At 40.4% G+C, this 22,956-nt stretch overlaps 1 protein-coding gene across 7 annotated transcripts in view; it reads right to left on the reverse strand.

The window, feature by feature from the left end:
- Positions 1–22,956, reverse strand: part of LOC125464939 (ribosomal protein S6 kinase 2 alpha-like) — a 302,768-nt gene that overhangs the window by 64,949 nt on the left and 214,863 nt on the right. For 6 of the 7 annotated variants that reach the window (XM_048557885.2, XM_048557881.2, XM_048557880.2 and 3 more), the window contains 8 exons: positions 18,687–18,803; positions 17,071–17,152; positions 16,790–16,870; positions 13,080–13,159; positions 9,444–9,550; positions 4,288–4,325; positions 3,051–3,193; positions 1,548–1,618 (listed from right to left, as the gene is read on the reverse strand). In XM_048557885.2, coding sequence (XP_048413842.1) covers positions 1,548–1,618; positions 3,051–3,193; positions 4,288–4,325; positions 9,444–9,550; positions 13,080–13,159; positions 16,790–16,870; positions 17,071–17,101 — 551 coding nt within the window. In that variant the 5' untranslated portion in view covers positions 17,102–17,152; positions 18,687–18,803. Of the gene's footprint in view, positions 1–1,547; positions 1,619–3,050; positions 3,194–4,287; positions 4,326–9,443; positions 9,551–13,079; positions 13,160–13,385; positions 14,108–16,789; positions 16,871–17,070; positions 17,153–18,686; positions 18,804–22,956 lie in introns of those variants that run through there. The other variant, XM_059654334.1, reaches the window with a different exon arrangement.

Below are 22,956 nucleotides of genomic sequence, written 5' to 3' on the forward strand. Positions count from 1 at the left end.
AACGTTATAATTCTGAAATAAGCTATTTTATTTTGCTGAAGCAGCGATGAAAGAAATGGGTATGAAGGACTGAGGATCCACTGTGGTTCAGTTGGTAGTACTCGGGCCTCTTAATCACAAGGCTCTGGGTTTAAGAATCAGGCTGACATTGAGTGCAGGACTGAGCGAGAACTGGACTGTCAGAGTTATCATCTTTCAGTTGAAATGTCCCTTCTGCTTGCTTAGGTGGATATAAAAGATCTGATGGCACTCGTTGAAGAACAATAAAGGGAATTTGAAGTTTTGTCAAAGATCTGTAGTTCAGATTGTGAATGAGGTTGTTGACTTGCTCACCAAGCTGGCTTGTTTTTGTTCAGACATTTCATCACCATGCCAGGTGACATCATCCGTGGAGCCTCCAATGAGGTGATGTTATTCCACTCTGCTTGAAATTTATACTGTCCAGTCCTTTATAGTGAACACTGTCATTTCTGGTTTTGAAACAAATTGGTTTGTATATGGGATCCAATTCTATATGTTTGCTGATTGAAATACAGGTGGAGAACCATGCCTCTAGGAATTCCCATCCGTGCCTATATTTGGTTTGGGCTACTATGGTTACTTTGTCCCAGTTAAATTAATGGCCTTCATTGTCTGAATGTACTGATATTTAGGAAAGTTCATCATGCTGTTTTGCTGCTAGCTGACATTCATGTAGTTTGATGTCTAGTTTCCTTCCTGTCTGTCCGATGTAAGGTGGCAGTCGTTGCATAGTATTTTATAAAGCATGTTCATTCTGCATGTTGTGGGAATGGGGCCCTTAATCCTTATAAGTGTTTGTTGTAGAGTGGCTGTGGGCTTGTGGGCCACCATAATTCCTAGTGGTCTTAGGAGTCTTGTCAGTTCCAGTATGGACAAAATGGCACAACAAATTCTCCACACATACTTCAATCAAAAACATATAGAGTTGGACCCCATATATAAACCCATACAGATCAAAACCGCAAATGACAATACTCACCATAATGATCTGGACAGTATAAATTCCAAGCGGAGTAGAATAACATTGTTCCATCAGCGGCTCCGCTGATGATGTCACCTAGCATGACGACGCAACGTCTGAACAAAAACAAGCCAGCTTGGCGAGCAATCCAACAACCTCAATAAAGGGAATTTTTCTCCGCTGTCCTGGCCAATATCTATCCTTAAACAACATCACGAATAAACAGATTATTTGGCCTTTATCACACTGTTAACCACATTCAAAAATGTTAGCAGAATACGGGTATTGGGCTGTGAAGCTGACACAAAAAAGTAGGAAGGTGCAACAAGCAGGAATTTTTTACGCAATTGTTGGATGACGCAGAAGAAACTCAACGACCATCTTGTCCTGTGCACTAAAAGGCTCAATGGTTGACTTGAATGAAGAGAATATTTCTTATCAACAGATTAGTTTTTTCCTCACTAGATCTACCTTAACGAGTTAACATTCAACGCTGTAGAGTAAGTATCAGCAGCAAGCTAATTTACAGCCATTCCGTCAACATTAAGCCAGGCTATCATCTTACTTTAGAATGAGAGTCATCGTCTCTTTCCTATCCTTCCCTTGGAATGGCAGGGAACCAGTCAACATCTCAAACTGTCAAGAAACAGGGGAGAAACAGAAACAATTCACAAAGGATCAGAAGTTAAACATTAAACTCCTCATTACAAAAGAGTACACTTTTCACAAAAATAACACACATAAATATTAAACAGCCTTCATGTTCATGGAAAGAATCTCAGTGTGGAAACTTGAAGATTGTATTAAGCACTAGTGGAATTTAAGTGGTGGAAATGGATTTGAGATGCCAATTTCTCAATCTCACCTTACGTCACAGGTCTCCTGGTAAGATACAGTAAGTTGCCAAAGTCAAACTTCCTCACAATTTAGTTACAGTGTCCTTGTGACATGTATGTATTAGTTTGGAATATAATTCAAGGGGAGTGGGGAGGGGATGAGAATGTAAAATTACACAGGAGCAAGCAGTGATGGAAATTAAAATTATAGGGGCAGACGAAGGGTTAAATCTTACAGTGATCAGCAGGATGATATACTGATTTATGGAGTGTTACAATAATCAATAGAATGCTGTACCTTAACAGAATGAAGCGCTTCAGCATAGGTCAAGGGAGCGTAAAATGAAGATAGGACACCTAGGTTAGCTATTAACGGCAGCTTAATTAGGTTAATTAAAGCATGTAACATAGAACTAAGAACTAGCATGACGTAATGGGGTCAACCCGCGGTGAAGGGCCATTGTGGCAGATGTAGTAATAAATAAGAAACTTGGATACAGGCACAAGATGGCTTCTCGATGCAAATTAGCAAAAAATGGCTTCTAGGCTGCGAACTTTATTAATTCTGCTAGAGCTACATAAATCACTAACCCTCAGACTGCTGCAAAGGAAGATAGTAGACAATGCGCCTTTCAGAATACAGCAGTAACCTGATAAGATAGAGGAGTACTAACCGCTCTAACTGACCTTCAAGTGCAGGTGCAGTGGCTCTCTGTCATAAGATAAAAAAGTGATCTAAGTGTGGTGACATAAGTTGTTTACCAGTAACTGTCTTATAGATTAGGTACAAAGTAGAAGACCATTGTGGCAGAAAATAACCATAATGTAATAGGTTAAATTTAAAATAAAAAACCATTGTGGCAGGAGATGATCAGGATGGAATAGGTTAAGTCTAAAAAGTAGGAAACCACTGTGGCAGAAAGTAGAGAACTGCTGTAGCAGAAAGTGATTCAGAAGATGAATAGCTTTCGAGAGATAACACGAGCTAACATAATTGGTCTGCTGCATAGCTTTGGAGAGAAAACAACTGGTTATGCTGATAATCTTTGAAGAAAGTATGTTAACTAAAAAGCATAAAGAATAACAGACCCCGGGATTCGGGGGCAATCGGGAAACCATTTTCTGATTGTCACAGCTTTTGTTTGCAAATAAAAATTTAACTTCCTGAAGAATTCTCCGCATCTTCTGCTAGCTCCTCCACGACAGCAGTGGCCCTAAATAAACATACATACCATTAAGACACCATAGGACCACCAATCAGCACTGTGTGTATGGCCACGTCGATTAACCACCTCAGGAGCCATATACTCAACAGTTCCACAAAATGAATAGGCTTTCTTCTCATGGTCAACAGCTTCCTTGCTCAATCCAAAGTCTTAAAAGAATAATACATCCAAATTTAATCAAACTTACAACAGTCAACAGTTCAGTCCATCTGGCTGATTCACGTCAACACTATCATTATTAATTAGCTTTAATTTAATAAAACCATCACAACCAACAATAGTAGACAGGGGCTTTCTATTAAAGGAAAAACAAAGAAGGAGTTTGAGAGTGATGCTGAGGAGGAGCTAAACAGACAACAATTCAGAATCACAGAACCAAAGATTATCACATTGTAAAAACCTGAAGATTACACAAATAAGGGAGGCATGGCTGTGAGGGAAATCTTTTTTTATATTCATCTGTGGGCTAGAAATGTTTCTGGCTAGGAACTATCATCTATCTTTAACTACACTGGCGAAGGTGGTGGGAGCTGCCTTCTTACATTATTGCAGACCTTAGGGTTTAGAGACACCCTCAGTACAATTAGGAAGGGCGTTTTGGGATTTTGGCCCAGCAACCTTAAAAGAGCTGTGGAAGTCTCTTCTACAGAAAGAAGTTGAGATTAAAACATTGAATGTTTTCAAGGAGTTAGATATAACAGGGTACTGATTTGAATCATCAGCAATGAACATACTGAATAGCAGAGGAGACATGAATGCCCCACTCCTGCTGCAATTTCTATGTTTCTCAGAAGAGTGATATAATTCCAAGTCAGAATGGTGTGTGGCTTGGAGGGGAACCTGCAGGGGATGGTGTTCCCATGCATTGGTTGCCCTTGTCATTCTTGGGGGTAAAGATGACAAGTTTGGAAGGTGCTGAAGGAGCAGCTGGATGGAGGAATGTTCAGGTGAGAGCCCCACTGTTCTTTTATAAAATAGTGCCATGAGAATCATTCATTTCAATCTGAGAACACAAATATGTGTTGGTTTAATGCCTCATCCAAAAGACAAAAGTCAATTGTACAGTATGAAAATACAAAGCACATTACACATAGGTTAAGTGTTAGAATTGTGTGTAGTACAGCAAGGGAAAGTTGGAAACAATGTTAGAAAATGTAGAGTTTGTAGTATTTGATGGTGAATTTCTACTTCTAGCAGTTCGAGTGATAAATCAGCATTGGATAACCTGCTTTTTGCCACTCACCAGTTAATTTAATGTGCCCTTCTTCATCCAGCAGAATACTAAGAAGGGGGAGATAAATAAAATTAGTTAGGGAAAAGACAATATATCACAGTAGTAATCTGATGTTGCAGAAAATGACAATCTTGTATGAAGGATATGGTTCAGGGAATCTTATTGGTGTCACTTCATTTTCATTGACATTCAAGACAGCAGAGGCTCTTGATGAATGTAATATGGGGTGTAGTGATTGTAATAAGGTCAGCCAGATGGACCTCATAGAATGTGAGCTCCCTGACTGGAGCTGTTAACCTGATCCAAACAGGGAGCCCTGGCTGACAGATAAGAACTGGAGTGTCAGACATCCTATTCACTCTGAGAATTGGCAGTAAGGAAGCTGGGTCAGTGTCAAGGACTCTCCACGTGTAAATATACGGCAACATGGTGACAGGATACCACCGCTGCATTGTTATTTCAGTGGTGTCAAGAGTGGGTAAAGATGTAACCATGCGAAAGCATCTACGGGCTGAAGCCCAACTAGATTTCAGACAGGCACTACAACTGGTTTTATCATTGGAAAATGTGGCAAGTGGAGCATATGGCTGCAGGGTATTCCAACGGAAGTCGAAACCCTTGCCAGTCCGACTGAGCTGGGGAACACCACTTAGGTGAAGGCAATTGCATAGCCTAATTCAAGACATCTCCTAAACAGAGGGACTCTATGTCAGCTCACAACAAACCCCCCAAAAAAGCTAAGCTTTGGCCAAACGAATAAAATTTTCTTCAGGATCTAGACAAGTAAGCCATTGTAGTTGCTGCCAGTACTCAGACTCCAGTCAGCCCTGGAAAGTCCACCCTGGTGTGGTTTGGAATAGTTAAATTGATTAGCAACATCCAAATCAGAACCAATCAAAATAAAGAACAGGTTAAATAGTCCTCCAGTTCTAATGGAGGTTGATACCGGTGTTTTTTGTTTCTGTGATCACAGAACCAGTCTTTATCAAAACTCAATCTGGACGCCAATCCTTGAGTTTGAACAAGACCTTGGCTAGACTGAAAACCTATACCCAATTTACAGATTGAGGGCACAACCTCGACTCTAGTTTCTTCTGAGAAGCAGCTGGTTCAGTTTCCATTAATTATAGTAAAAGGTTTGGGCTCAGCCTCGATGGAGTGAAGTTAGTTGAGAAAGCTTCACCCAGATTGCCTCAACATTTTTTGATCAGAAAATGGCTGCCTGAATGAAGTCCTAATTAAATACCCAAAAGTTTTTCAGGAAGCTATAGGGACTATCAAAGGAGCCAAGGCCACCATGCATGTTGACCAGGAAGCAATTCCAAGGCTCTGCAGGGTTCACCCAGTGCCATTTGCCTTACGGACAAAAGCATGGGCAGAAATCAGAAGGTTAGACAGGGAAGGAATCATCAAAACCAGTCCAGTTTACAGAATGGGCAGCACCAATTGTACCAATTTTGAAGGCTGACTGATCAGTTCACCTTTATGGGGATTTTAAACAAACAGTAAGCCAATTTTCACAGCTGGACAAATTCCCAGTCCTTCACACAGAGGATTTATACGCAAAACTGGCAAGGAGGTCTGTCCTTCATAAAGCTGAACGAGGATGCCCAGAAGTATGGTACAATTAATACCCATAACGATTTGTACCAATATACAAGACCACCATTTGAGGTGTCATCAGCCTGCGCTATTTTTTAGTACACAATGGAGAACATTTTACAAGGTCTACTCCAGGTCACCATTTATCTAGATGATACGCTAACAACAGACATGACCAATAAGGAGCACTTAGAGAACTTGGACACAGTCCTTAGATGTTTCTCCCAGACAGGCATATGCCTTAGAAGGAAAAAATGTGTTTCAGGCACTCCAAGTGACCCAGTTGGGCTACAGAGTTGATAAAACCGAGTTGCACCCATTGGAAGATAAAGTCATGAGGATCAATGACGCCCAAGCTTGCATGTCAGTAATAGAGCTTAGGGCTTTCCTTGGGCTGGTGAATTGGGCTGGGAAAGGTCATACAAATACTAGCCTCCTCCTGGCACCTTTGCATCAACTCTTAAAAATGGGTCAGACTTAGAAATGGCCACGTAGCCAAGCCATATCCTTCAGAGAACTGGAGAAACAGCTATCATCCTTTAAGGTGTTGGAACATTACGATCCCAAGCAAGATCTGGTATTGACATACCACATCTCCCCTTATGGTAACAGGGTACTATTAGCTCATAGGCGGCCCAAAGGAGAGGAATGCCTAACAGCATATGTGTCCAGAGCTTCAGCTAATGCAGAGCATAATTATGCCCAGATAGAGAAGGAAGGTTTAGCACTCACATTTGGAGTCAGAAATTTCCACCAATCTTTCCAGATGCAGCTAGGAATAACAGACCACAAACCCCTGCCAGGTCTACTGAAAAAAGACAAGGCAGTTCCATCCATAGCTTCAGGTGGAATCCAGTGGTGGGCTCTAATGCTAAGTAAATGCAATTGTGAGTTGGAACACTCGTCTGTGAGGCCAAGTAAAAAATGCAGATGCATTGAGCCACCTCCGGCTGGCAGATACACCATCGCGGGTACCACCTCTGGAACAGTCCATAACGGTTTTAAATTTTCTGGATATACTTCCAGTCACAGCCGACAATATCAAACTTTGGACACAAAAAGATCTGGTCGTGGCAAAACTGATACAGCTGATGGTGATGGGGGAAACCAAAGGGCTGTCACAACCAGAATTGAAACCTTTTTGTACCTGGAGAGACCAGATAACAGGAGAGGACAGCATATTATTTTGGGGGACAAGGGTGGTTGTCCTAAGCAAAGGTCGCTGCCAGATCCTGGCTGAACTCCACCAGGGTCATCCAGGGGTTTCCAAAATGAAGATGTTGGCGAGAATTTTTCATAGGATCCATAGAATCCCTCCAGTATGGAAACACGCCATTTGGTCCAAAAAGTCTATACCAACCCTCCAAAGAACATCCCATTCTGACCCACCTCCCTATCCTATATTTCCCATGGCTAACGCACTTAACCCACACATCCCCAGATACTATGGGACAATTTAGCATGGTAAATCCACCTATCTTGTACATCTTTGGATTGTGGGAGGAAATTGACACAGACACAGGAAAAATGTGCAAACCCCACAGTCACCCAAGGATGGAATTGAACCTGGGTCCCCGGTGCTGAAGCAACAGTGGTAATCACTGAGCAACCGTGCTGCCTGTTTGAGAAGTTATGTCAATCAGCCAGGATTGGATTCAGACATAGCAACATTACTGGGGCAGTGTTCTTACCGTCAATAAGGATAAAAAATTACCTCCAGCAACTCCCCGACATTCTTGGGAATGGCCCTGGACTCAGTTACATGTTGACTATGCAGGTTCTTTCATGGGGTCAATATTCTTAGTCATTGTGGGTGCCCATTCAAAGTAGTAGGACATGCATAGAGTTCATTCATCAAACACATGGGCAATGATAGAAAAACTGCACGCATCCTTTGCAGTACATAGACCCCTGGAAGTATTGGTCATAGATAAGAGGCCAGCGTTTACCAGCAGGGAATTTGAGGATTTCCTAAAGTTGAATGGTATGTGACATATAAGGACAGCTCCATACCATCCATCATTCAATGGTCTGGAAAAAACAGCAATCCAACCTTTGAAGGCAGGCTTGAAGAAACAGCCTACTGCTTCACTAGATACCAAACAATCCTGGTTCATATTTGATAATAGGACCACCCCTCATGTAACTACCAGGACAGGTCCAACAGAGCTGCTAACGGGGAGAAAACGCCACACTGGGTTAAATCTGATCTTTCGGGATCTGGAGGGAGGGTGAAACAGAACCAGGAATGCCATTGCCGGGCACAAGACTCCACTAAATGACAGAGATGGTTTACTTCAGGCCATGAAGTTTGGTGTACAAATCATGGGACAGGCCCTGCATGGGTCAGGGGCATGATCAATGCGAGGTCAGGTCAAGAGATGTATAAATTTCACATAGTGCAATGGTCACAACCTAGCACATGAATCAGATGAAAGCTGCAAACTTACAAAAGGTGCGAAAGCAAAACATGCCCAGCTCCTCGGCAGCCTTCTTGACTGCTCTGGAACACATGGGTTCTCCCTCTCAGACAAGCATTGAAGATACCTCAGAATATGAGATGAGGACACCGGATATTGCCGCCTGAAGAAGAGAATGAATTTCTTCTGAAACGTTCCGGGTGAAAGAGACAAGCCATGTGTGTTACATGCTGCCTGTATCAGAGGCAGAGTTGAAGGGACCTGACCAGTGCCAAAACACCTCAGGATGAGCTACATAAAACGGAACAGGCCTTCGTGCTCAGACTCAGAGTGGGAGGGATGAAGTGATTGTAACGAGGTTAGCCAGGTGGACCGCAGGAAATATGAGTTCTCTGATTGGGGTTGTTAATCTGGTCCAGTCAGGGAGCCCTGGCTGACAGATAAGAACAGGGGTGTCAGGCATCTTGTTCACTCTGAAAACTGGCTCTGATGGAGCTGAATCAGTATCAAGGACTCTCCATATGTAAATAAAGGGTGATTTGGTGACAGGACACCAGCTTCTGTGGAGTTATTTCAAAGGCCATACTAGAAATGCTGATGATGTAATTAGATCTGAAATATTATTGTAACATTTACTCAAGGGGAGTTTCACACTGCTTGCAACCTACCAATAAGAATGACCAGATGAAGTCATGGTATGTGCCAAAAAATAACTTCAGATTCTCTTATTGTCTAGAAAATGCATGAGTGCCTTATCAGGGACCCAGTGGCCTCCCCAGTCTCCAGCCCATTCAATCAGTAAATACCCTATTCTCCATATCCCAGCCTGTTCAGACTCTCCCAAAAACTCAAACCCTCCATTAAACATTATGATCTGCAAAACTGAGGATAGAGAACAGTTTACACACTAACAGGTGTCAGTTGTTCTCTGTTTAGTAATCATGGGCTGACTGTTTGCAATTATCCTGGGTGCTTCAGTTTCTATCTCTTTACATTTAGTTGGCTAAAGGATGAGCAAAATGAGTGATTTTGTACACAGTTATGTCCAGCAGATTTCATTACAGTGTATTTTTAAGTTTAATCCACACCTGCATACACTAAGTTTGGAGAAGTAGCGCAACAGTCTAATCATCCAACACCTACTTTTCTGGTTTCAGGTCTCTATAAATGATTCCAAAACCGTGAAGATGGTCCAAGGCTAAAGCCAACTCTGCCAAATATATCTTAACATCCTCTTCTGTGAACATCACCTTTGAGTAAAAGAGTAAAATGGACAGGATAACTGCTCGTCGTTTCATCAATAAGTTACTACTGTTCTTATGAGAATTGGTGAAAAAGGTACATGCGATATCGCAGCACAGTCTCTTTGAAAACTGAGATATCAGAACATGATGCTTTCTTTAATTCTGCACTCAAGAAATCTATGGTTCGGATGGTTTTTTTTCTTTTTTTTTCCCATGTGGCTAAAAATTAATCCATGTTCCAGAGTTCAATCTAATTTTAAATTTTTGAATTTTATTTTTTCACTTTTTAAAGAAGAGCATATTTAATAATCAAAAACGGCAATAAAAACAGTGCTCTTGGTACTCAGTGCTTCAACGGAAAATAAAATAGCAGCAGGAATAGACTGACTATCTGGCAAATAAGATCAGTAAATCAGCAAGCATGGAAGGGTCAGGAATCTAGCTTCAGGTGCACCAGATAAGGGGCATCTATGAGAAAGAGCCCAATCAATTAAGGACTGAAGATGTTTGAATTAAATGCATGCAATATGCAAAATAAGGTAAATGAGCTTGTAGCACAGAATAAAATTGGCAGGCATGATGTTGTGGATATCATTGAGTCGTGGCTGCAAGGGAATCAGGGCTGGGAATTGAATATCCAAAGATACACATTCTATCAAAAGATCAGGCAGATGTGCAGGGGGGCAGAGTCACTCCGTTAGTTAGAAATGAAGTCAAATGGATAGCAAGAAGTGAAATAGCGTCAGAAGGTGCGGAATCTGTGTGGGTAGAGTTGAGAAACCACAAAGAAGATCCCAATGGGAGTGATGTACAGGCCTCCTAAAAATGGTCAAGATGTGGGGAAGAAAATAAATCAGAGACAGAAAAGGGTGACTTCGATATGCAGGTACATTGGGAAAATCAGGCTTGGTAATGGATCTCAAAAAAGGAATTTGTGGGATGTAAATGAAATGGATTTTTTTTAGGGCAGCTTGCAGTTGATCCCATTAGGGAACAGGCAATTCTGGATCTGGTGATTCATAATGAAACAGACTTGATTAGAGAGCTTAAGGTGAAGGAACCCATAGGGTCAGATTGGAACATCATTGAATTCACCCTGCAGCTTGACAGGGAGAAGCTGGAATCAGATGTAACAGACTAAAGGTAACTGCAAAGATGTGAGGAAGGAACTGGCCAGGGTTGACTGGAATGGGAGCCTGGCGAGGAAGACAGAGGAACAACAATGACAGCAGTTTCTGGGAGTAGTTTGGAAGGCACAGCAGAGATTCATCCCATGGAGGAAGAAACATAATGCAGAGAGAATAAGGCAACCATGGCAAACGACAGAAGTCAGGACCAGCATAAAAGCAAAAGAAAAATAATACAAAGTGGTGATGAAGATTATTGGGAAGCCAGAGGAATGGCAAGCCTTTAAAAACCAGCACAGGATAACTAAAAAAGCAATGAAGGGAAAGATGATGAAATATGAAGGTGAGCTTGCTCATAATATAAATAAAGATTGCAAGAGTTTTTTAGACATAGAAAAAGGGAATTGAGAAGCAAAACTGGACATTGGACTGCTGGAAATGAGCCTGGTAAGGAAGTAATGGGAAATAAAGAAATGGCAGAGGAACTGAATAGGTACTTTACATCTGTTTTCTCAGTGGAAGACACCAGCAGCATAACAGAACTTCATGAGTCAGGATGAGTGTTGTGGCCATTATTAAAGAGAAGGCAGTGGGGCAGCTGAAAGAGCTGAAAATGGATAAATAACTTCAACCAGATGGACTGCATCCAAAGTTCTGAAGGAGATAGCTGAGGAGATTATACACGTATTGATGGTGATCTTTCAGGAATCATGGGAGTAAGGGAGGGTCTCAGTGGACTGGAAAGTGGCTAATCTAGCAACCCCGTTTAAGAAGAGATGGAGCAGAAAGCAGGAAACTATAGTCGGGTTAGCATGACCTTGGTCGTTGGTAAGATTTTAGCGTCCATTATTAAGGATACAATTGCAGAGTACTTGGAGCTGCATTGTAAAATAGGGCTAATCAGCACAACTTCGTCAAGGGGATATCATGCCTGTGCAACTTGTTAAAATTCTTTGAAGATGTAATGAGCAAATTAGACAAAGGAGAACCAGGGGACATGATCTATTTGGATTTCCAGAAGCCTTTGACAAGGTGCCACGTAGTAGGCTGCTAATAAAGGTAAGAACCCGTGATGTTAGGGACAAGGTATGGATAAAGGACTGACAGTGTGGCAGAAGGCAGAGAGTGGTGATAAAGGTGTCTTTTTCAGGTTGGCAGCTGGTGACAAGCTGAATTCCACAGGGGTCCATATTGGGATGAAGGAACTGAGGGCATTGTCACTAAATTTGCAGATGACATAAACATAGGTGGAGGGGCAGTAGTGTGAGGAAGCAGTGAGCTGCAGAAGGGCTTGGACAGGCTAAGGGAGTGGACAAGGTGGAAAAGTGTGAGGTTATGCACTTAGCTAGGGCAAATAGAGGCATAGACTATTTTCTAAATGGGGAAAGGTTTCAGAAATCTGAAGCACAAAGGGACTTATGAGTCCTTGTTCAGGATTCCCTTAGGCTAATATACAAATTCAGTTGGCAGCTAGGAAGGCAAGTGCAATGTCAGTTTTCATTTTAAGTGGACTGGAATCCAACAGCAGAGATGTACTACTGAAGCAGAAGAAGGCTCTGTTCAAACCACATTTGGAATATTATGAGCAGTTTTGGCCCACATATTGAAGAAAGGATGGGCTTGCTCTGAAGAGGGTCTAGAGGAGGTTTACAAGGATGATCCCAGGGATGAAGTGTTTGTCTTATGAGGAGTGGTTGAGGACTCTGGGTCTTTACTTGATGGAGTATAGAAGAACAAGGGGATTCTGACTGAAACTTACAGAATGCTGACAGACCTGGATACAGTAGGCATGGAGATGAGTAGGAGAGACTAAGACCTGAAGGCACCACCTCAGAGTGAAGAAACAACTCCTTAGAACTGAGATGAGGAGAAATTCCTTCAGCTAGAGGGTGGTGAATCTGTAGAACTCATTGCCACAGAAGGCTGTGGAGGCCATATAGTTGAGTGTATTTAAGACATAAATAGATAGTTTCTTGATTGGTAAGGGTTCAGGGGTTAGCAAGAGAAGGCAGAAGAATGGAGTTGAGTGGGGTTGAGAAACATATCAGCCATGATCAAATAGCAGAGCAGACTTGACAGGCTGAAAGGTCTAAGATAACAAAGTGTGGAGCTGGATAAACACAGCAGGCCAAGCAGCATCTTCATCCAGTTCCACACTTTGTTATCTCAGATTGTCCAGCATCTATGGTTCCCACTATCTCTTAAGGCTGAAAAGGTCTAACTCTGCTCTTACATCTTATGGTCTTACGAACTTAGGGGTAATGCAGTGACATCTCATCAATACAGAGCAAACTGTACACTTAACTGTATTGTCCCTCTGCATTTCAAATCACCTTTACACAACATTCACTGTATTGCTGTTAACTGGGCAATTTATCACACTAGGGACAAAAGAATATGAAGCTGACCTCTTTAGACAGTCGAGTGAAAAGATCACCTCCTCTGAGGAAGTCCAAGATAAGGTACAGTTTTCCTTCAGTCTGAAAAGCTGCCAAATTTAAAAAAAAAATCTCCTGAGACTAATTCAGCAACATTGAACAAGTCATGCAGTATTGGTTCTGAAACATGTGACAACATTACAAAAGTGCTATTTATCAAAAGCAGAATAAAGATGCAATGGCTCCAGTCAAAACAGAAATGAGGAAATACTAGTTCTAATGACGATGTCAAACTATCCATCACACTCTTATTTGGTACCCAGTGTGAGCACTAACCATTCTCAGCTTGATATTTTCCTACTTGACACCAGCACAACCTAAGTAAGATAAAATTATGTGACAGTTTGAATATTTTTGCAAAGCTCCAGTGAATGTTAACAACCAGTAACATGGGGGAAAATATTTTTTAAAAAATAAAATGACTATTATATCTACAGAATTGATTGGAACACACCAAGAAACCATTTATAAAAGCTGGAAATATACAACAGGATTATCAGCGTCTGTCACCCCAGAAACAGAGTTAATCCTTCAGGCCAAAGGCATGGCATCAGATCTGGAAAAGATTCAAGATGGAAGAGATTTTAAGCAAATACAAATGCAGAAAAGGGGAAGCACAACGAAGGAAGATCTATAATAGCATTGAAGGAAGGAGAGAAGAAATCGCAAAAGGAATGATGCAAGGCAAAATGTACAGTGCAAAAGATCAAAATTGGATCCAGTCAATAAAGAAAAAGTTGCATCTAGAAATGGTGTAAATGTCAAATGTAGAATCTCAACTACCAGCTACCACTCTAACAAGTAACAGAAAGCCATACAGAAAAAGAACACAAAAAGGAAAAAAAATTGGAGTCTGAATTTAGGATTCTGGCCACCCTGTACCATTTGGACCAAAGGGTCTGTTTCCACGCTGTGCAGTTCTATGACTCTATTGATAAGGAAAAGGAATGAAGCATGTGTTAGGTACAGAACATAAAAGGTGGAAATTCCTTCAGGTGAAAGGAGAGTGTAAGGGGGTGCTTAGAATTGAAGGACAAAGAGGAACCACAAAATATCTTTGGCAAATAAGATTAAGGAAAACCACAGGCAGTATTTAAGAATAATAAGAGTAAGTGATTACAAGGGAATGAGTGGGATCTTCCAGAGACCAAAGGGGCAATCTGTTTGTGGAGCCAGAGGATGTAGGTGAGGTTTCAATTCAATATATTCATGAAGGAGAAAGACACTGTAGCTGGGATTTCAGTTGGGATGGTGAGGTTTTACAGCATGTTAAATTTAATAAGGAAGTGGTGGTATTGGATGTTTTATCAAGCATAAAGGTGCATAAGTCAGCAGGGCCTGATGGGATGTATCTCAGGCTGCTTTGGGAGGCAAGGGAGGGGCTTCCAGGGGCTCGGGCAGAGATATTTAATACTTCACTGACCATGGGTAAAATGCCAGGTGACTAGAAGATAGCTAATGTGTCACTTTGTTCAAGATGGACAGCAGGGACAGGTCAGATAATTACAGACCAGTTAATCTGATGTCGGTGGTAAGGAAATTATTGGAAAAAAATTCCGAAGGAGAGGATTAATTAATACTTGGAAAGGCTGGAATTGATCAGGAATAGTCAGATTGGAATGAATGCAGGGAGTTCCTAGCTGACTAATTTAGTTGAGATTTTTGAAAAGATGGCTAAATATATTGACAAATGTAGTGCAGTTGATGTGGTTAATACGGACTTCAATAAGACCTTTAACTAGGTCCCAAATGGAAGGCCGGTCAAAAAGGTAAGAGCCCATGAGATCGAAGGCAAGTTGGTATGTGAATCCAAAACTGTCTTGCAAATAGGAGACAAAGGGCGATGGTGGAATGTTGTGCTTTTGATTGGAAGCCTTTGACCAGTGGTGTATCACTGGGACCCTTGCTGATGGTTATACACAGTAATGACTTGAATGTAAATGCAAAAGGTATAATTGGTAAGTCTGCAGATGAGATGAATATTAATAGTGAGGAGTATTGCCTCAGGCTACAGCCTGATATTGATCAGCTCATAAACTGAGCAGAGCAATGGCAGATGGAATTTAATCCTGAGAAGAGTGAGGTGGTATTTTAGGAAGTCTAATAAGGAAAGGATTTACACAATGAATAGTATGTTCTTAGGCATAGATAGGATAGATCATGAGAATCTTTTTCCCATGACAGACTTATCTAAGACCAGCGAGCATACATTTCAGGAGATAAGGAGGGGAGCTGAGGAAAAATGTTGTCACCCAAAAGGTCATCGAAATGTGGAACATGCTGCTTAAGATGGTGGTGGAAGCTGTAATCTCAGAACATTTAATTATCAGCTGTATGAGAATTAAATTGCCAGGGCATAGTAGGCTATGGACCAAGTGCAGATAATTAGGATTAGCAGAGTTTGGTGTTTATTGGTCGGCATAAATTTGGTGGGCTGAAGGACTGCTTCTATACTGTATGACTTTTATGGCTTGATCTAAAATTGGGCCAGTACCTCTTCTCTACAATTGTTCAACTCAATATTTCATTCAGAGAATTGTATAGTTAAAGAAAAGAAGTGGTTGTGCTAACTAAGCTTAAATTGACCTTCATTGAAATGATATAGGTGGTTATCCTCAGTTTGGGAGTGAGATAGAAAACTGAAATGACAATTCACCCACAAATTCCAGATGACACTTGTGCGCTAAACAAAGTGTTGTGCAAAAACTGTCACTTAATCTGCATTTGGTCTCTTCAATGAAGTTGAATCACATAATGAGTAGAGAACATTGTATAATAAATAAAAAGAAATGCACATAAATTGATGATTCACCTCTGCTTAATACACATGCATGACCTGAAGCTTCTGGTTAATTGTTATTTTAATTCTACTTCCCACTCCCCTGTGTCCTCACCCCTGGCACTTCATCGTTCGACATAGCAACTTGCAGCCTTTTGGATTCAACACTGAGTTCAAAAATTAAAGATCATAACCATTGCTGCTGTTCTGTGAAGCTTTCCTCTGCACTTCCTTTGTTTTTCATGTTTTTGAATGACAACTGTCAGTGATGATTTGGATATTCTGACTTCCACCAATTGTAAACCTATCTTTTGCACATTTACTAATAGCAAAACTTCATCCTGCACCATCATCCCTTTTGCCATTCATCATTTCATGCTTTCCAATCTACCACCGACCGTCGCTTTTGTTCTTTCTTCCCTTCTGCCGTTCCATACTTCTGCACTTGTTTAGAATCTATCACAGTTCTAATTTATTTTTCAACTATACCAGAAATTAAACACGGTGAAGCGAAAATGCTGTTTCTTTCTCCATAAATACCACCAGGGCTGCTGATTATTTCCAGCATTTTCTGTCTTTTTTCAGATTCACAGCATCTACTCTTGCTGGATTATTGCTTCTATACTTCCAGTAAACAGACTGAATCCTGAGAAATAAATTGGCAAAGGTTTAAAAAGATGTTTTTGGAACTGACTTGAGTCCGCCTGCCACCAATAGCTGACCTTTAGTTAATCAAATAGAACCTCGGGTACAAAGATTAACTCTGTTCAATGCAAAACTTCTACAATCCTGTCAAATACAAAATTGATTATTATTGCAATAGTATAACAATTACTTTTCCAATCTAAATCATATGCTTACATTGTTGTTATTGCCTGCCAAGAGATTAAAAAAAACTCACCATAATGCAGCTTCACTATGAATGGATGATTCACATCCACCAAGATGTCTCTTTCCAATTTAGTCCGAACACGATCCCTAACTGAAATGAAGCAAAATTGTGATTAAAACAAGGCTAAATACATCATTAGCAGATACCTTATATATGTTCAATTTATTCAATACAAAATCCAAGACACTTTAATGCTGCTTTCTCCCCACTCACAGAAATCCTGCAATAACCCTTCTGTTAATCACTGGATATTCGATCAATGTTCCATAGTGTGCTCAGCAAGATCATACCTTTCAATGTTGCTTTCTTCAGAACCTTCATAGCATAGAGCTGACCTAAATCAGGTGCTTTGATCTTTCTCACCAGAAACACCTGCAAATGCAAAATATAAACTATATATTATAGATTCTGCCATAACTCAGGAAGCCCAAGTGAAAAGGAACATGGTTTATTGTTGAACACCAAAGTAGCCCTATAACCCTGGGCTTACATAGGTTAGTCACAGCCGGGGATGGCTTTATAGAGGGTTCAGGTCTTGCGTTTTACTGAGCAGCCATTATCTGTTACCAAGAAACTCGCAGTTAAGCAGCTCCAAAGAGGCTAATTAGTGAGTCGCATGGGCCTTAAATGGCTTATCACAGATTCCTTACATAGAGATTGCTCTTTGAGGTGATAAGAAGGCTTATATACTGTTATAAAGTGGAGGCTTATTTTCCCCCGACCGAGAACTATAACCAAAATACCCAAAGAGGAGCACCTCGCCCTTTAATTTGTAAAGAGGAGTGTGAAAATTGGTGTAACCTGCCTTTCAGCAATTTCTAGTGGTTAAATAAAATACATCCCTGACACTCACTTTAAAATCAATAAGTAACAATTTGTTTAGCTAACTCCAACCGTGAGCAAATTAACTAAACTATCAACAAACCAAATAAGCCTCTTCTAACTATTCCAGAATAAAGCAAGATTCTAAAGGTATGCTACACCAATGAATAATCCACAAGTACTCTACCCAACTTCACACTAATACTCTTATAACTCCAAGAGATGTAAGAGTAGAACCCTTGGTAAGGTTCATCAAGTTACCAGTGAAAATAAAATAAGTTCTTCTATACAGGGTCATGAGTTGGGAAGATGTTCATTTCATCTAAAAAAAATGCTATTTGCTGGGGAAACATTATGAACCTGTATATGTAAATGGCAGCTGTGAAGAACCATAAAACAAAACAATGTTCTAAAAGAGTATGTATTACTCTCGTTAGACAGCAGATTAAGCTGTGGCACACTAACCAAACATTCAAGAAACATTCAGGATTTAACTATTGATTTAGGAAGTTTTTTTTAACCAAACTACGTACCTGGGAAGCTGTTTGTTCTTTGAGACAATCAGAATCTTTTAAAATCATTTGAAAGAATATTACATTGTTAGTTGTTGCTCATGCAAGACTAATATTTCATTATTCTGGCCTTCATGTGACTCCAGGCCTACAGAATTTTGAAATTTCATACATTTACCAAACCTGGAATATATTTATGATGTGATCCTCATTGGCTGCAAAAGAATTAACATTTCTTTCATGGCAACTGTTGAAAAATCTAGTGGCCATATGAGTCTTGATCAGGTAAGATGTTAAAAAGTTGGAAGTCTGAAATCTGGCCCAAATCCATGTCATTCCAATTTTAACAAAGCAGGACATGGGGCTAGATGATTCATCTGTGGCCTGACAGAAATCAGATGATAGGTCTAGAGGTGGTGTTAACTGGAACAATAATTTCCAACAGCTGCCATTAGGTTGCTGTGCCTTAGAGAGAAAATCACCCCAACACTGACCCTTCCAATTTCACCCCAATGATACTTCTAAGACCCTCACCTCAAGGTTAGAGTGCTGAAGTCACAAGACATACTGACCTTTCCAAAGGATCCCTGACCAAGTACTTTCAGCAACTCAAAGTGAGATGGATCTGCTTTCTCCGACCCCTCTTTCACATGATGAGTAATGTTGATCTCTTTTACATTTCCTTCATCCTGAAAAACAAGATCAGACTGTTAAAAAGCAAACACTCCCAACTCACTTTATTCATATTCACAACAAAAGGAGCCTTCCATTCGGAGGCCAGTGCCTCCCACAAGCTAAATCATAGAAGCTCATATGTGACAAACATGCACATCATCCGTGGTCCCACTGAATATGGATAAGAATCAAAAAGCTAAATGGCCTACTCCCATTAATGTATTCCAATGATATAGTGCTGCAGGACTAACAATCATGTTTTTAACAGTGGTAAGCATCAGAGATGGATACACAATCCCTGATTGTGGCCTTTCAAAGCCAAATACCATACAACTCCATTTCAAAATCACTTTCATTTACCCATTCTTCAAATGATAATATCCCTGGGTCCTCTATTCTTGAAGACCATTGTCATATCATTGACATCCCTTTTCTCTCCAAAATAACTCACAACATCTCTCAAACCTGCACCCATCTCTCTCAAAATTCATTTATATAAATGATCTGGATGTGAACACAGGGGGTATGGTTAATAAGTTTGCAGGTGACACCAAAATTGGAAGTAGACAGTGAAGAAGGTTACCTCAGAGTTCAATGGGACCTTGAACAGGCGGACCAATAGGCAGAGGAGTGGCAGATGAAGTTTAATTTAGTTAAATGTGAGGTGCTGCATTTTGGAAAGGCAAATCAGGGCAGGACTTATACACTTAATGGTAAAGTGCTGGGGAGTGTTGCTGAACAAAGAGACCTTGGAATGAAGATTCATAGTTCCTTAAAAGTGGAGTCCCAGGTAAACAGGATAGTGAAGAAGGCATTTGGTATGCTTGCCTTTACTGGTCAGTGCACTGAGTATAGTAGTTGGGCAGTCACGTTGCAGCTGTACAGGACATTGGTTAAGCCACTTTTGGAATATTATGTTCAGTTCTGGTCTCCCTGCCATGTGAAGAATGTTGTAATACTTGGAAGGGTTTAGAAAAAAATTACAAGGATGTTGCCAGGGTTGAAGTGTTTGAAATATAGGTACACACTGAATAGACGGGCTATTTTCCCTGCAGTGTCAGAGACTGAAGGGTAACCTTATAGAGGTTTATAAAATCATGAGGGGCATGGACAGGGTGAATTGTCAAGGTCTTTTCCTTGCAGTGGGGGAATCCAGAATTAGAGGGCATAGGTTTAAGGTGAGAGGGAAAGATTAAAAGGGACCTCAGGGACAACATTTTTCATGCAGAGGGTGGTGTATGTATGGAATGAGCTGCCATAGGAAGTGGTGGAGGCAAGTACAATTACAACATTTAAAAGACATCTGGACGGGTATATGAATAAGAATGATTTAAAGGGATATGGGCCAAATGTCTAGATTAGTTCAGGATATCTGGTTGGCATGGATGAATTGGACAGAAGGGTTTGCTTTCGTGTTGGACAGCTCTATGACTCTATGACTCACTTGCTGGAATCTCTCTGATCAGGATTTTTCCCCTACCACTGATATGTTACGATCAAAGTCACAAATGACATTCTTTGTGACTGTGCACTATCCCTTCTCACTCATGGTGGCCTTTCTGGATGCTCTGACATGGACCAAGATATTATCCTCCTGTGACATTTTTCTCTACTAACGAACTAAATGAGGATGCACTCATATGGCTCATAGAATACACACAAACAAGAGTAGTCCACTTGGACCTTTGAGCTTGCTTTGTCATTCAATAAGTCCTAGCTGATCTGATTTTAACCTCAGTCCTATACTCCTGCATATCGCCATTAATCTTTCATCCCCGTGGTAATCAATCAAACATCTACCTCTGCCGTACCAATATTTAAAGATTCTGCACCTATCTGCTTTTCGAATTCCGAAGATTCACAACTCTCTGAGGGGATTAAAAACCTTTCCTCATATCTGCTCTAATTCATCAATCGCTTATTTTTAAATTATCACACCTAGTTGGAGATTCTCCCACAATCCTTTCAACATTCACCTGTTCCAGTTCTCTCAGAATCGTACATGCTTCAATTAAGTCTCAATGAATCTTCTAAACTCTACAGGATATGGGCCTCACCTGTCTAGTCTAGTCTTCCCTCATAAGGCAATCCACTTATTCCAAGTATTAGTTCAATAAACATTCTCTAAGTTGTTTTCAATACATCCTCCATAAGTGACCTATATTCCCGATGTGGTCTCACCAATGCCCTGTTGGACTGAAGCACAGCCTCTCTAACGTGGAATTCAATTCCCCTCATAACAATAAACCATAACATTCTATAAGCTTTCTTGATTGTTGAATATTAACTTTCTTTTATTAATGCATCAGGACACCCAGATCTCTCTTCACCACAAAGTTCCACAACCTCTCACCATTTAGATAACATTCTTTTTTTATTTTTTTCTGTCAAAATAGACAATTTCACACTTGTACCCATTTGCCAGATCTCTGCCCACTCACTTAATCTATCTATATTTTGATGTAGACTACTTAACTCCTCTTCCCAATTCACTTTCCTACCTACCTTTGCATCATGAGCAAATTTAGCTACCATATCTTTGGCCCTTTCCACAAAAAGGTAACCGCTCATTTTTATTTAATCATAGCCAGAGCAACCCCAGCAATGTCTTCTCTTGTCCCTGCAATGTTAACTCTGAAGTCCCAAAGTGACATACCTAACCTTCCCTCACCTGTATACATTCGCAAAGACATAAGTGCTAACAGAGGCGCAGCCATGCTGGACAGATTGAAATCAAAACACATAACTTTTTTTTGTGGAGAGAGTTTACTAACTTCAATAATTTTATTCCTTCCATTCCCCAACCAGAGTTACAAGTGCCTGTATGTGTGCTCAAACAATTACTAGCCACTGCATGTTTCTTTCTAACCTTAAAAATAGACTTCAACAAATTTAAAATGTGATTAATTAGACATTAAGGGTAGGGTCGACGTCATGAGTGTTGAGGACTTCCGGGTTTACCTTTCAAATGACTTTGAACCCCTTGAACTACGTTTAGGTTGCCAAAATGCTGGTCTAATATCTAGTGCTTGATAAACTGATCTTCTTGTCACTTCTAGCCTCAACTGCTCCAAAACTCACTTAGTCAGCCTCCCATTCTTTATATACAAGCCCCTACACAGTCTTGTTCCTATCCATCTCCCAAAACTCAGCCAATCCCCAAATTGTTTACCCAGAAAGTGTCAGGCATATCTTCGGCTGTTGAGGAGCTAAGTTCTGGAATTCTCCCCTTAAATTCTTGGTCCTCCTGTTTGACACTAATTAAAACCTACTTGTTTCAGCATAGTTTTAATTATCTATTTTGATATATCCTTCTTCAGCTGAAATGTCAATTTTTGTCTGATTATTCTTCCTTTGAAATGCCTGGGCATACCTTTTTTTCAAAAGTACTATTTAATTGCAATTTATCCTTAAGTTAGGTGCAAATGAAGCAGCTAATCCACAGCAATACCTAACTTTGGCTTTTAATAACTCTTAACTGTCTCTCAAATCATTCCTGAGACTTACATTTACTGCTAACTCTAGACGGAAGAATATTTCAGATAACATTCATGCCATCAGAGTTGAGTTTACCTTTTATCAATATGTACACAAGTACTGCACCTTAACTTGAAATATCTTTCACCTAATTCCTTATAGGACATTGTAACATTCCCATCATTTTTGTCCATTCAAGGGCTAAAAATCTAGGTTTTTCTCATTTTTCCTAATAACCTAATCCTAATATTAGACATCAAACTTATGACACTTCTCTGCACCACTGTGTTTTATCCTTGTTTTTTGATAACCAGAACTGAACATAACAAACAAGAAACCACCTGGTCAAAACAATGTACATCTATACAGAACATTTTAATAAAGCAAAGTGTTCCAAGCTATCTGACAAGAACATTGTTAGAAATAAAAACATAGCATATATTAATGTCTCGTGGCCTCAGACTTGAGCTCTAATTTAAGAATTCTGTTTGGAGATAGTAAGAACTGCCAATGCTCGAGTCAGAGATAACACAGCGTGGGACTGGAGGAACACAGCAGGCCAGGCAGCATCAGAGGAGTAGGAAAGTTGACGTTTTGGGTCAGGACCCTACTTCAGAAATTCCCTGAAGAAGTGTCCCAACCTGAAACATCAACTTTGCTACTCCTCTGATGCTGCCTGGCCTGCTGTGT

Source organism: Stegostoma tigrinum, chromosome 24 (genome assembly GCF_030684315.1).
Source record: "Stegostoma tigrinum isolate sSteTig4 chromosome 24, sSteTig4.hap1, whole genome shotgun sequence".
Taxonomy (NCBI): Eukaryota; Metazoa; Chordata; class Chondrichthyes; order Orectolobiformes; family Stegostomatidae; genus Stegostoma; species Stegostoma tigrinum.